This window comes from Excalfactoria chinensis, chromosome 3 (genome assembly GCF_039878825.1).
Source record: "Excalfactoria chinensis isolate bCotChi1 chromosome 3, bCotChi1.hap2, whole genome shotgun sequence".
NCBI classification, from domain to species: domain Eukaryota; kingdom Metazoa; phylum Chordata; class Aves; order Galliformes; family Phasianidae; genus Excalfactoria; species Excalfactoria chinensis.
In genome coordinates, this window is record NC_092827.1 from 74,800,476 (window position 1) to 74,816,266 (window position 15,791).

General features: G+C 44.9%; 1 protein-coding gene across 2 annotated transcripts in view; it reads left to right on the top strand.

Moving 5' to 3' along the window:
- VIT (vitrin) overlaps positions 1–11,299 on the top strand; it is a 43,933-nt gene extending 32,634 nt beyond the window's left edge. For both annotated transcript variants that reach the window (XM_072331906.1, XM_072331907.1), the window contains 6 exons: positions 2,728–2,790; positions 4,814–4,961; positions 5,788–5,891; positions 5,994–6,220; positions 7,643–8,156; positions 8,717–11,299. In XM_072331906.1, the coding sequence (XP_072188007.1) occupies positions 2,728–2,790; positions 4,814–4,961; positions 5,788–5,891; positions 5,994–6,220; positions 7,643–8,156; positions 8,717–8,895 (1,235 nt within the window). In that variant the 3' untranslated portion in view covers positions 8,896–11,299. The remainder of the gene's footprint in view (positions 1–2,727; positions 2,791–4,813; positions 4,962–5,787; positions 5,892–5,993; positions 6,221–7,642; positions 8,157–8,716) is intronic.
- The last annotated feature ends 4,492 nt before the right edge of the window (positions 11,300–15,791 follow it).

The following is a 15,791-nucleotide window of genomic DNA, read 5'->3' on the forward strand; positions in this document are numbered from 1 at the left end:
CACATGTGGGGAAAGCTCACACTATTCATCAGGCCCATGGCATTGCTGATAACGGTCTCATTCTAAGAAGTAATTACAGCATTTAAGATGACAAATGAGGTATGTCATTTACATCTTAGTAGTTAAAATTATTCTGTGCCTTCGTCATTCTCAAGTTCCTGCCAAAAGTGAGGGCAGAACAGATGTGCTCTGGAAAGAGTTGGCAGTTGTACTGCAGGAAAGGGGTTCTAGCTCCTGAAATTCACTTGTAAATAAGAAGGTATTTTGGGAATGCCACAGCTGGGAAAGCAGGCTAGAAATGCCATCAATGAAAAGATGGCAAATTATTCTGATGCAAATGTGCTTAAGAAGGAAGGGCATTCAGATGAGAATGGGGAATAAAAAAAATAGCAGGTATTACTGAAATTTTCTAATGTTTTAGCCTTAAAATGAGAAGACAGAATTTTTAGAACTACTGGTGAGTGAGAAAGAAAACCTTACATTTGTAGCAGGCTCAAGAGGCAGAGGGTCAGGACTTGAGCAGTTCTTAGCCAGGTGCAGTTTTGAAGTGCACATCCCACACATTCAGTATTTAAGGGATCTCTTAAGTACATTTGAAGTAGACTATGCAAACTCTACCATGCAAAGTCCATGCAAAGATATGGCAGTTCATCCCAGGCTGCTCTTACGAGGAGCTGGAACATCATGTATAAGATGTCTTTTCCATCACCAGTTTTGCTTCTGGAGGGAGCTGTGCTATGTTGGTGGCCCTTGCAAAGACCATCCCCCCACACGCCCAAAGCCGAGGTTTGACTGATCCTACCACTGGTTGTTACCAGCAGTGATGCCTATTTGCATTAGCTTGCAAATCCAGTGGCAGTGACTCTTCAGTCAAAATTTGCATCATCTCAAACATGAACAGATTTCCCTTCTCCAAGTGTGGCACTCTAAGCCAGAGAGAGAGCATGTTTCTATCCAGACTTCAGGGGGTTTAATCAGAGAAAGCTGCAGAGGGGCACCCCGAGACAGCAAATGACAAATTGTACTGAATGCAATGAAAGTTTGGGTGTGGGAGAAGGGATGTTGTATCCACAGTTTCTCACAAACTGAAGCATCTGTGTGATAAAGTCTGATGAATTCAGACTGTCACTTCAAAGGAATGGTTCCTGGTGTGCATGTAGTCACTGCTGTCTTGCTGAAATGAATGGGGAGTTTAATCAGCATGGACAGCTGTGACAATCAGTGAAGAGAACTTTAATTAGCATGGAGTAGGCTGCCCGTGCAGTAAGTTGAAATTCCCATGGCAGTAACAACCTTAAATTGGACTGGCAGAACCCACAGATTCCGACCACCTCCCCAATTAGTGGGGAAGGTTATTCGATGGGTGACCGTATTGTCAGAGTGAGCACAAAGCAGCCCGCTCACCCACAGCCTCTGAGAACAGCTGGTGGCACCAGCAGCCAGAATGAGGAGTGCCAATGGTGCTCAGGTGCAATGTGCTGACAGAGCTCATCGCAGCTCTGGGCTGCAGATTTTATCGAGTGCAGACACACGCATGAGGGGAATAGCTGTGAATTAACTTCTCCGTAAAGTCTGTCTGCTAGAATGAGAGGCATGCGTTAGTATCTAACCTCACAACAGCCTTTAATCCACCTACTCCGTGACCTGCAATAAGGTAAGCAGGAGGGCAGTGTGTATGTGCTGCCAAGCTGGCATGTAGTGTTGGAACACAGCACTGTGAGGTGGAATGTGGCTTTGGTCTGCTACTGAGAGAAGTTACACACCTGTGATTAAAGGCTACTCTGGAGTATATGCAGTCATGAGGGCAAGCTGCTGAGTATTTCAGGTTTAAAAGAAGAAAAAAAAAAAGAACATAAATGAAATGGGGCTAACCTTAGTGCCCTTTTCCTACCTCGTTCATATGGGAACACCTAGCATCCTTCACAAGGTCAGGCACAGTGCCCAGCTTACACGGTGTCCTACCCAGTGACAGATGCCTGTAGGTGAGAAAGGCAGAGTGCAGTCACACGGGAATGGAACTGGCAGGGCTGGTTGATCCCTGCTGTAGAAGGTATCTCCCTCTCTGGCAGATGAATTTAGAAGTGAGAGGCCAAAGCAAGACTTCTGCCCAGTAATGTCCTAGTAGGACATTATAGCCATGCACAGGGGATCAGATGTCAGGTCAGACACCAGTTTGAGGATGCAGCCTCGACAAAACCTCCTCTCCTGACCCAAAACTGCACACAGCTTCATCATGCAGGGGAAAAAGCTCCAAGAAGTTGTATTCTTGTGCTCATTCCCATGAGAGGTGAGTTGGTAGATGTAAATAGAATAGAAGGTAGACTGGTGGGAGTTGGAATTTCCTGTTTTCTTGAATATTTTCTGCACTATTATGGCTCAGTCATTAATAACTCCAGCAGTCAGCTCAAGTGGTGCATAAGCTCAGAGCTGTTACGGCTGCCATCAGATTCTGGTAATGCCCTTTACTGATGTCCCTTGGCCACCCACTGTCTTTACACATGCAGTGCTCTCACAGTGGGGCTGCTGGCTGCCCTGGCAATGGAGATGGTACACGTGAGTTACCAGGACTTGCTGCCTACCCGCACTTCCCTCTCACATGTAGCATCTTCAAGCTGCAGGTGCTCAGCAGCAGCCCTGGGGCTCCCTCCAGGCACCCCTGCAGACACCCAGAGCTTGGGGCAGCCCGGCACACCTCAACAGAGCCTCTCCTCTCCTCCGTCTCTCCAGGTTTTGCTTCAAAGGAGGAACTGAACCTGAAGCCACTGGAAGCGACCTCACAGGGGAATCCAAGTATGTACATCGGAATTAATCTCATAATTACACTGTGCCATTTAATTAATTACCTGCTACTAGAAGGCATTCAAATTAAATAGCAACAAGGACTTTTAAAAGAAAACTTAAGAAACTTAAGGAATGCATTTTCCTCTGCAGAGGAACAGCAAGTTCTCTCTGCGGGTCCCTCTGACAGATACAATTGGTTTTGCTTTTCCAAGAAGGGAAGCACAGCCAAGATGTAGCTTACCTGGGTGGCAGGACGATGGCTGCTCACTGCTCCTCTTCAGGATGAGCTCGGTTCCACGCTGTGGGCACACACAGCTCCTTTCAAGGCGTTGTGATAGTGCAGGACAACAAAGCAATGAGCTGCAGCCAGGGATGGGCAAGCAAACCCTGATGACCGCACACACTCCTGTGGCCGCACAGGCGCTCTTCCTGCTGCGGAGGGTGGGAGGGAAAGAAACCGCCTTAGAAATGGACGCAGCCAAGAGAGAAGTTGTGTGTCCTGGCTGGGGTACTGAAGGAGCATTGAGGAGCTCTCTGTCTGGAGATGGAGATGTCACATGCTCTGAAAAGCTAACCTTGCAAAGTCCTTTGTAATTAAAGACAGGTTTGCCCATTAACTCATCTTGAAATGGGGCCCAGAGGAGAAGAAGGAAGGGAAAGCAAACCATAAATGCAGAGATGGGGTCATCCACCTCTTCAAGGGAAGCCTGACCCCGGGGCCTCCTGTGCCCATCCTCCCACAGCTGAGTGCTCACTTTTGTCTCAAGGGCTCTTTACCTTAAATGCTGAACCAAACATTCCTATATCTCCAGTTGCTCTACCTAAAAATCCTAACACATTTTATCTCATCAAAAAATGTCAACTACGCCTAAAACCGGTGTAGAAGTAAGAGAGAGGAAAAGAAAAAGAGAAGGATCTGTCCTTGAAGATCCAAACTCACTGTAGGAAAAGCGGAGCTCAGTACAGCTTCCTACAGAGCATACGTAAGCAGAGTCCTGCTGCTGACCAAGTTCAGGAACACTTCTACCATTGCAGGAATTAAGTTGGAGCAGGCATGTAAATCTCATGTCCTGTTAGCTAAGAAACTTCCACTATGCGTGTGTGCATCCCATGAGGTATTTCCCTTTTAAGGCCAAGAAATTCAGGAAAATTTGGCCCCTAATTGAGGTATTATTTGTTGAGGGTTCCCAGCCTTGCCTCACTCTCTGCTGTGAATGAACATGCTTTTCGGTCACGCTTCTCTAATTCAGCATTATTAGAATTAGAAAGACAGCTACGGGAGAAAGAATTGAAAGTAATGAGATGGGAGGCAGTTGCATAAGCCAGTAAGAACAATTGGCACTTTGTCGCCTTCAGGCTATCTAATGATTAAAACACACGATTTTGGACAGTCTGATTGGTAGGAGGCGTCATCAGACACAAATCAAGAGATACAGATGGCAGGAGAAAACAGTAGCGCTCCAGTTAAGCCAAATTTTGATCCCACTCCTAGTCACGGTTCAACTGACAAATGTTTCACCGCTAACGTGAGGAGAAGTAGAAGCAGGCAGGCAGGGACTACAGGCAGCACATGCAGAAGCACAAAGATCAGGTCCATCTGAGTAATTAGCAGGAAGAATTTGAGTGCAGATGCAGCTTTTATCTGAGTCAGGCAACTCTGAAATTGTGCTGCTGTTCACACACAGGTAAAACCCACAGCTGCTTTGGGAACAACTGAAGCTCAGGTCAAACATGGACTGAGTGGGAGATGTCATCCCCACCTCACCGGCAGGCCCAGAACAGGGGCAATGACATCCACCTCCCACCTCAAACGCTGGTTGTCCCCATATTACCCAGCCAAAGTACACCCCAGCATGGCTGGTGCCAACACAGGCCCAAGTCAGCTACCATGTCACCATCAACAGCATTTTGGTAGAGCTCACGCAGCAGGATGACTCACCAGGTGCAGAGTTTTTAGGCCTTTGCTCTTCATGAGGAGTACTGCTATTAAAAGGACCACAACCATTTTCTCTGCCTTCGTGTCTCTCCTCAGGCTGCAAGGTGGACCTGTCCTTCTTGATGGATGGGAGCTGGAGCATCGGTAAACGCCGCTTCCAGCTCCAGAAACAGTTCCTCATTAACGTGGCTCATGCCCTCGGCATCAACAACGCCGGGCCTCTGATGGGCATTGTGCAGTACGGGTAAGGGCTGCTTCTGCACCCAGGCTACAAACCTAGCTCTGTTTCATTATTGCTGTAAATGAGAATTGTTATATTTGGAAACAGTTGTTAGTGAAATACCCTCTAGAACTCCACTAGTGTGGCCTCACTGATAATTTATCTTTTCATCCATATTCACAGCATGGGGTCTTCTTTTTGTTGTCTCTGCTGGTGTTCCTATGCTGTGACCTCCACCTATGGTTACACATTAACCAGCACTGCAGGAGCTGCTGGAGCAGCACTCCTCTCCCCCAGGGAACCCCAAAGGGTAATGGGCACAAGCATATCAAAGAACAGTGTCATCCTGCCTTTACAACCTGTTACACTCTTTGCTTTGAGAAAGTCTCTTATCCCTGCTTGCTGCCTTCTCCTTTTCCTGTCACAGCCTGTGGGAGCAGTCAGGCATTCAGAATGTTTGTTAGGGACAAGCTGCTCCCATCACCACCAGATATGTGCGTGGCTGGAGCATGTTAAAGTTTGCCAGGGGAAATTCAGGATAGATATTAGGAAGAATTTCTTCTCAGGAAGTGGTGAGGCAGTGGCACAGGCTGCCCAGGGAGGTAGTACAGTCACCATCCCTGGAGGTGTTCAGGAACTGGTGGATGTGGCCCTGAGGGACATGGTTAGTGAGCATGGTGGGGACAGGTGGTTGTTTGGATGATCTTAGAGGTTTTTTCAAGCCTTATTAATTCTACTATTCATGCTCAGGCCCAGGAGCAAAATAGGACAGAAAGCTCTTACCGCTTTTGTACTGCTGCATGTGAGGCAAAAACCTGACAACTGCTTCATATTTCTTTCCATCTGCCAGTGATGACCCTTCCACAGAATTTAACCTGAAAACATACACCAGCGCCAAGGACCTAAGAAATGCCATTGAGAAAATCCCTCAGAAAGGCGGACTTTCCAATGTTGGTAGGTTACAGGCTCCATTCACACCCTCAGCACAGGGAGGGCTCCAGAGCCTGGAGTGCTGCCAGCCCTGTAACTTACCCTCAATCTCTTCTTTCATTTCAGGAAAGGCACTTTCATTTGTCAACAAAAACTTCTTCTCAGATGCTAATGGAAACAGAGGTGGAGCGCCCAATGTGGTGGTGGTAATGGTGGATGGGTGGCCAACCGACAGGGTGGAGGAGGCCTCCAGACTGGCCAGGGAATCGGGGATCAACATTTTCTTTGTCACTATTGAAGCAGCTGCTCAAAATGAGAAGCAGAACGTTATTGAGCCAAACTTTGTGGACAAGGTACTTACTGGGCTGGGCTCCAGCTATGTGCTTGCCTTGGACTCTACCTGTTTCAAGTGATTTTGCTCAGGGGCTTAAGCACAGTCATGCAGGACATTTCCCTTCCTTCTTACCACTCATGGTTACTTCTGGCCTTGCTTAGACTGTTAGGCCTCACACTGCCATGCAGCATTTCTGAAGTCAGAAAGGTGACCTCTCTGAAAGCTAAGAGCAAACTTTGTCTCACAGTAAAGCTCTGATCTGAGCTCCATCATGAAGCAAATGGCTCTTTGCTGACCAAGCATTGGCACAAACAAGATTTTCTGAATGTACAGCAGCATGACAAAGCACAGAAAAAGAGAAGGGAAAAAAAAGAGAGAGAATGCAAGCCTTGCACTATTAGCATTTGGCACTGCTCAGTGGTGTCTCAGGGCAAGGTGACACAAGGTTATGGCAGGAGGCATCTACCAAGTTCCAGACTTGCTTGAGCTCAGGAAGCACAGCAGAACTATGTGCTATTTTCAGAGAACAGATTCCTGCCTGAGCCACGTTGCTCTGCCATGAAATAATTTCCATTAGTTTCAAGGCTGTTCCAGAATTCTGTTGTTTCTGGTCAGCATTTAATTGGATTATAGCCTGATTTGCATGTATTTTCCAAAATGGCAAAGCTACAGTGAGTCTGTGTGAGCGGGCTGGAGAGCACAAGTGGGAGAGCACTCCCTGCTCCATGCTGCCCCTGAGTTTCTACCTGCATTCACCCAAATCCCTCTGATCCTCTAACAGCTTCCTACAGATCTGCTCCCTACAAGTATTTGGTGATAAAAACAGACATCAACATGGTTTTTGTCTGCCTGTCCTGAATTATCTGGCCGAACCAGAACAACTGGGAATCTCTAAAGGCTTTTGCATTTTTTTTATCAAAATTGCTTGTTCTTTTTTTCTGATTGTACTGCCAGGGAGAATCCAGCTTCAGCCCCAGGTTTCAGTTCAAGGCAGGAGGGTTTGTCAGCAGGGAAATCCATCCTTGTTGCCCTGACACTGGGAAGGTGGGAGCTGAAGTTGCCATCTGGCAAATGCCAGGCCTTCCAGGTAGAGCCACACAAATAGTGTCTCTGCAATTTGGATGCCTTCTCTACAAACAGCGTAACTTATCTCAGAAAGCTTGCAGGTGGCAAACTTGGGTATAGCATTTCTTTCATGGCTATATCAGCTCCATCCCACAGCTTTTAAAACAGGGAAGAGAAGAGAGTAGTATCTATAGAGAAGTACCTGTGATGTTATGTTCACGTCATTTCCCAGGGAAGCAGATGGCAATTGCAGGAGAGCCCACTCCAGACTCCAGCATTGCTCTTTCTAGGAGTCTAAATTTACAGCTTAGCTAAAATCCCAGTTGAAACAAGCAGACTGAATTTCCACTGCATTCATACTTGTGGTGTTTTGCAGGCAGTGTGCAGAACAAATGGCTTCTATTCCATCACCGTACCCAGCTGGTTCAGCCTCCACAAGGTCGTCCAGCCGTTGGTGAAGCGGGTCTGTGATATCGACCGGCTGGTTTGCAGCAAGACATGTCTTAATTCGGCTGACATCGGTTTTGTGATCGATGGCTCCAGCAGCGTTGGCACCAGCAATTTCCGCACAGTCCTCCAGTTTGTAGCCAACATCAGCAAGGAGTTTGAGATTTCAGACACGGACACCCGCATTGGAGCCATTCAGTACACATACGAGCAACGACTGGAGTTCAGCTTTGATAAGTACAGCACAAAGCAGGATGTGCTGAGTGCTATCAAAAGGATCAACTACTGGAGTGGTGGAACCAGCACAGGGGCAGCCATCAGCTACGCCTCTGAGCAGCTCTTCACCAAATCCAAACCCAACAAGAGGAAGATCATGATTCTCATTACGGATGGCAGGTCTTATGATGATGTCCGAGTGCCAGCCCTGACAGCTCACCAAAACGGTAAGTTCTACCATCATTATCTGCTCCTCCAGACCTCCACATTTATTTGGGTAGGAGAAATACACTCTGCTGTGATGCAAAGGCATTGGATGAATCCTTAGGAAGGAAGCACCTACCCTGGGGTCTCATCAAGTTCTAAGCAAGACCAGCATCTGTTGTATATCTGAGTAAGGAACTTTCTGAAAGTAACACAGAACTAGAAAGATGCAGCTAGATCTAGAAGATAGCAGAGAATTTCTACTGTCTCGATAACATATGAAGCCTCCTTAGGCTTTCCAGTCAAGATATTCACACATCTGCCAGAAGAACTGTAAGACACAGAAACAAGGAGCTGCTGTTCAGAGCCACAGCCTTTCTGCTATTGGCAAAGGGCAGTTCCACAGCAGACATCAGGCATTTCTTCCATGTTGACAATGCCACTGTTTTTTACAGAGAGCACTGCTACTCACAGGCACTTTTCTCATGGCCTGGTAACTAAGTCTGCAGTATTGGTCTTAAGAATCAAATGTATTGCAATTAAAACTTTCACGCTCACCTTTATCTCTTGGGTTTCCTTCCAGGAGTTATAGCTTATTCCATTGGAATTGCTTGGGCTGCCGAAGATGAACTGGAAGCCATTGCAACAGATCCAGATAAGGAGCATTCCTTCTTTGTGGATGAATTTGACAACCTCTACCAATTTGTTAAGCCACTCATCCAAAACATTTGCACAGAATTTAACTCGCAGCCACGGAACTGATGGAGTGGAACAGGCCGAGATCCTTGGGCGTCGTGCTGAAAGCACACAATGCTACAGGAACAATGCCAGCTACAAGCTCAACAAATACTGGAATTGTTTTTCTCTGGCACTTTCCAGTTAATGAGGTCGATCGCATCTCTGTCCCTATGTACGATAACGCTCTGTGTAGGCTACTGATTTTTCCCATGCAGGCTTCAGAAACTGTAATTTGGATGGATAGAATAACAGGCAGGAGACATCACGGAGGGAGTAAATGGAGCTGTTTGGAAAGCTGTTAACAGTACAGAGCTTCAGCTTAGGTGATTCTCACCTCAGGGCACACACAAGCACTAAGGTGTACCACCTGCTCTCTGCAATGGCCAGGGTCCCCCCAGAGCTGCTATACTGTTCTACTGCTGTGGCAGAAGAACCTCCCTCTGACACTCCCTCTAATGCTACCCATTCCTCGCCATCCAGGACAGGACTGACATCCTGAAGTCCCAGGCACAAACTGGGCAGATAACGTGAATTCAAGTATTGAGCTTCATCCAAACCCAGAGATCAGAAAATCAGCAAGTGGCCAGGGCTGGGCTGTGGGACCCACATCCATTTGTCAGTCCCCATCAAGCCCCAGATCTACAGAGCAGCCAACGCAGGAGCTGGATCCCATCTCCCACAGCACTGCATTAAATGTGCTTAAACATCAAAAACAATGACCTTGTTCCCTTAGCTCACTTGCACCATTTTTTGCCATGCAGTTCAAGGCCTCTGCAAAGCAGGAGAGGTGTGGAGGCAGAAGAGGCTCCTGCAGTAAAACCTGTGGGTTCCAGTTGCTCACTGTCTGAAAGGGTTCTGAGCTCCCCCACTGCTCTGTCACCAAACATGGCACAGTTAGAACAGCCTATAGCAGACTTTATGGGGAGGATAATTATTCAAGAGCCATTAAAAAGGCTTAAGAGGAAAGTATCCTAAAGCTCTGGATTACGCTCTGGGAAAAGCAGTATTTCTAGCATTCACAGGCACCCTCTTCTGAATTTGGTGTGGGCTTCTGTTGTACAGATTGGTTTGAAAACACACCTTTACAGCCCCATGTTATTCAGAGTACGTGGCTGTTTTACCTATGGAGAAGCAGCCAAAGCACTGCTCAGCAATGGGAGGAGTGACATGCAGAGGTCAGAAACGCTGCATGGCAGGTAGCAAGCAGCAGTTGCTGGTGGTTTCCATCTGGTGTCACATAATACATCCCTTAAGCAGAAATCACCAAGGGAAAGGGCTGAAGTTTCAGTGGCAGTAAAAGCATGTGTGTTCATACACCTTGTGGTACTTATGGCACCATAACAGGTTGGTGGAAATAACAGGAAATTGGAAGAAATTAAAGCTCACATTTCCCCTCTTACAAGTCAAATCTGTAAGTCTTTATAGGTGCTGTAAATAACAGTGGCCCAGGATGTTATCATTCCAGTAAAGCAAATTAGGATAAACCACCACCAAAGGAGAACCCTTTCTGTCAACAAAACTAACACCATCTTTCAAATCTTTGTTTGGAAATGCGACTGAAGTAGATCCCAGGGAATTACCATACTTCAAATCAATGCAAACAGCCCGTTCAACACAAACTCCCCAGTGTGATGACACCAGCCAGGTGAGGGTCCCTTCACAAGTGCTACAGCCACTATTCCCAAAGCCATGATGGATGAAGTGGTGGTCTTACATTGGATTTACTGGGGTCTTCATATTCTTAATATTACAGTTTAATCCTTACTAGACAGTTTGCCACTGCATATCAATGGCTGTACCCTGGCAGCACACGAGAGCACACTGCGGTCCTGCATACTGTGTTCATGCTTTTCAGCCAGAGCCACAGGTGTTCTTTAGGACAGATATTTTCACTTCTACTGGAAACTTCAAGCAACAACAAGTTTTCACTCTCCACGGAGAAGCTGAGCAGCTATCTTCCTCATCAAACATTTGCTTAGGGCACGGCAGGGTTTGCTGTTGTTTAAATGGATAATCTTGACTTTACAGAACACCTGTGGTGCTCAGATGAAAAAAAGCCATTCTATTTACTTCTCGAGATGACCTTAAGATTAATTTTTAATCTGGCTCTCATCTAAACTGAGATGCCTTAAACACAGTGAACTGGAGCATAAGCCTCAGAAGTCCCAATACAGCCTTCCAGCAGCAGAAGTGGATCAGCACAGAATGCACTCCCCTGTAGCCCTTCACCTTTCATAGCAATAAAAACACTTGTCACATCTGAAGTCTCTCAATAATAGTAATAAAAGATAACAAACCTTCATAAACGTTTGGAGGTGTTATGCTGGTTTGGAGAAAGCAGCAGAACTCCTTTTGTAACATATACGAGCTGTTTTGAGCTTCTGAGTACAAGTTGCTATATCTTTTGCAATAAAGACATCCCAAAGGCATACAAAGTCTATTTGTATATATGCAGTTAAAAAAGAAAAAAAGCAACAAATATGGTCCATGCCACATCAGTTTCTGAAATGCAGCTGGGGTTTCTACAAGGCTGTAGAAGACAAAGCAAGGATGGGGAAAAAACACAGCAAACAAGTGTTTGGATGCGTTTCTTCTACATGCTTAGCTGGAAAAAAGCAAGCCTGGAAGGGAGCAAGCAGGGGCAGGAGCAGCAGATTCCATCAGAGTCACTGCAACAGTCTACTGGTCTGAAAGGTCTCAAATACGTACACACATCTTGCTAAGCCTGCAAGATTGTGTCTTATTTGAAACCAGACATCTTTTGGATGCTGAAATATAATAGAAACACAGGCTCCATTCCTTCTAGATGCGGGACTGAGTCAAAAGATTTAGATGTCCCAGCACTTGATGCTGGGCCACTCAGTCTCAGATTCCTGACCATCGTGGTGAGGCCTGCAGCCTGGCTGAAGCATCCAGAAAAGCAGGGCACCAAAGGGTTGGACCTGGAGCCAAAATTCTCACTGGACATACAGCAAAAAAATCACCCTTTCCTTAGGACGTGGGTATCTGCACTTTTCAGTTATCTCAGCAAAGATAACAACATTTCAGTTTCCTCAGCAGGGTCTTACATGGCTATGCCAGCAGTGGGGCACTTGGCACCTCTGCTGTGGCTGTGCTACCCTGCACAGGAGGCATTGCTCTCCTGTGCACCCAGCCACTCCTCAGCTGCTGCCACTTTGCTGCTTCAGCAGGCAGTGGCTTTCCCTGTGTCAGCTTCTCAATTTGCTCTTCTGCAAGCTGGCAGAGCAGCTTTTCTCCTCCCTACACTCTTTCCAGAACCACTCTCCAACAAAGAAGGGTAACAGTGCAAGGAGCCCGTAAACACTGGTGTTTAACAAACAGACAACTGACCAGACAGGGCCAACCCAATCTGAATCTCCTTCATGGATCTACTACCTTGCCCATCAGCTCCTCTCTACCTATGTGTCAAGCCAAAGCAAACTACATATTAGAACATATCAGACAACAGACAGTAATAAAACTCTTCTGTGCTGTAGATACCTTAAATTATTTCATGGTTGAACACAATCACCACATCAACCATTCTTCCATTGTTTTGCCTTTCCCACCACCATCTCCGCATTACAGAATTTGAGCCCATTCCATTTTCTTTTGCATTATCATCTCTCTTTGAGGAAGTCTTGAACAGTAGCAGGCAACCCACATTTGCTAAGTTGCCTCTATATTGAAAACATTGCAAGTATACATCTGTATAAGTGAGTGTCTCAAATTCAAAGTAGTCTTTAGGCCTCCTGTGTGGGAGTGTTACTCCTACTTTGTTCTTTCTCCTGCTCCTTACCTCGTGAATTTTCTGTTGGCCCTCCCCAGAGGCAGAACACTGAGTAAAAGCAATTGTACCATCGTTTCATAAGACAATTCCTATTCTTATTTTCCCACGAGGAGGGGAGAGGAGTAGTACTAAGTCAGAAAGGTTATTTTACCTATCATGGAGACAGAGCAGACAAAAACTTCACTTAGCCCACCTACAAGCTTAAAAAAAACCCAACAGGATGGACTTGCTAACAAGTTGTTCTACTCAGTTCTGTGTAGGTTCCCATACCACCCCCTCAACAGTGTTGTTCTGAGCATTTTCCTGCAGAAACGCAGCTACCATCTGTGATGTGTGGTTTGCTCTCCTTAATCCTCTCCTGAAGGGTAGATTCATGCACTTATTTTTACTTTAAACAAATGTTCCACCCAGGAAGTGCATCATGCTTCGCTGTGATCTGTGAAGGCTGATGGAGCAGCTCCTGATCAGCGGTGCTGCACCCACCTCACATGCGTGCAGAGCTACAAAAACACCAGGGATGGACTGCCTAAATGCATGGAAACATGCAGGGTCCCAACAATGCCAAGAAGACAGAACAGTACAGAACCAAGACATATGGAGAACAGAGAGCTTGAGACACTATTGTAAACGGTAACGCTTGACACAACCCAAAAACATCCACATGAAGTTACATCAGGTCCCTCTGAACTTGTGTCTACTTGTGCTAGCCTGTGTGCACATCCCCTTCCTCGTACATACCCCAAGAACATAAAATTTTGTTACAAAAACACACAGTTACGAACACAACACAAGATGTTGAAAAATAGTATTTATTAGCACCCAATTTACATAATTATATGGTACAAATGACACTTACTTGCTGCTGTAACATTAAATAAAGCTGCTTTTAAAAACCGTTGCTTATTTCTGGAAGTCCATGTGATTTTGCTCAGCACAGAATGAGGGTACAGTATACAGCTATCCCACTTCACTACAGTCATATCAATATAAATACCTGCATGGTTACCTCTATGTGGTCTCGTTTTATACGGCACACTAAAATATGCAGACCTATACAATTTTAATGACAAAATATTTACTTGGACTATTCAGGCAAGTGAACGTAGTTTTAAATATAACCTACCCAAAAACTTTCACAAAGTATGAATTGTATCGAAAAAGAGAAAATTCAGGGTTGCAATTGAGAAGCTCAAAAATATACCGACGTATTTGAAAATAATCTCTCTCTGAATTTTCTGTCTTCGTCATTTGAGATATTTATCCAGGATTTTAAAATATTGATTTTCAGTAAAAGTTAATATGAAGTGTTTGCAGAAGCATTTATCTTCATAGCAAATATTTATACTTTTTATAACAAAGGCTTATCAAATCTTTGGAGAATGATGACTTTCACTTTTCTTGTTTCCCATAAAAGCCTTTCCGTAATCTTGAAATATATGAAAGTTTGGGATCCTGACTCCCAAGTAAACCATTTCCTTCACGAATTAGAAAACAGTATCTCTCACTTAACATAACATTCACTTCTGTACAACAGTAGCATTTCAAGAAGGTAATCTGGTGGTATTCTGACAACTCGGTACTGAGCCATACACAAACTGACAAGCAGACTATTCTCAACAAGTAGGCATTTCTCATTTGGACCCACCACTTTGCAAGACACTTGAAGCCCAACACTGTTTCAAAGTAGTCATTCAAAACTGGCGTGCAAAATAATAACCTCAGCGTAATTCTGAAGGGGAATCTTAATTTCCTGTAGCTGTTTAAGCAAGAGTTCATATATTAATCACAGTAGCCTTTTCCTATCAACTATCTGTCATGGAAGTAACCCAAAACAGAAGAGGACCAAATGGAATTACTGACATATAAGTGGTTATCACCTGTGGCATCTTCTCTGAAAGAACTGTCAGGTACCTCTAAATTCAACAGCTTTCCCTGGGGAGGAGGAAGGGTATAGATGAATATAGATGAATATAAACAACGACAACAATCCAAATCATGACCATGCTGAAAAACCAATCAGTTTTAATTACTTCAATCTTATGAATGCAAGTCCCATAAGACAAGGAAATTCACCTACATTTTTTTTTTAACCTGACAGTTTCTTTTAAAAGAAACCAATTGAAGATATTCAGACGAAATACAATGCAGGTTGTTCATCTGCTGACAGATGTCAACAAGAAGCCTTATAGAAACAATAGTCTTCTTGTCACAGGTTTCTACAAGATTTTCAGATGCGTGATTCAAGGAAGTTATAGCACAAGTCTGATTTTCATTCTGCTTGGGCTATAGCGGGCTATACAAGAAATCATGAGCAAACATCCTCGTTTTGCATTTCCAGACAAAGTGCTGACACATATGAAACAGTTTTCAAAACCTATGCATGTTTGCAAATGCTTGACTGCAAGGAATCAGTTCTAGGAGCCACACATCTGAAAATGGACAACATTCAGCAAGCACTTATCTTCATGAGAGGAGGAATAAAAAAATAAATTCTCAATGGAAAAATATTAGCTTGAAGTCCATTGCTTTTCCCTTACACAACATTTTCTGTCTGCTTTTTTAAGTGATCCAAAATAATGCAAATATTTGGCTTGGAGACAAGTCATCCCTTTTCTTACAGGAGAGTACAAATGCAGCTTCACAAATCTTTTCTCGGCTTTGCAGTCTAACACTCCGGTGTGAGGACCAAGGGTTTCTCAGAAGTAGTAGGGACTATCTTTGAGGCCTGTATGGGCTCGAGGACCTTGCCAGCACAAGGCTCCAAAAGCACACACACACAGGCACAGTTTAAACAGAGGTGCAATCTCCCAGGATCGCAGTGTGGCCTGGTGGCACAAACTATGCAAAATTAGTTGGACACAAAGTACAATGATTCAGAGACAATCAGGAACAAACATAGGCTAACGCACATGTATTATTAAATACCTCTTTAGTTCAGGAGTAATTCACATTTTGCCATCCAGTCTCCCTTTAGAATGACTCAGTTCAGACCCATAAACTGTACTGTGGAACTGGAATGACACATTCTGTAGTTGAATTAAGACTCTCAAAAGCCTTGAACGATGTAGCACTTCCTAAGTTTTCACAACAGAGCAAAGGGTAGAGAAACCAGGTCAGCAGGAAGGATAAG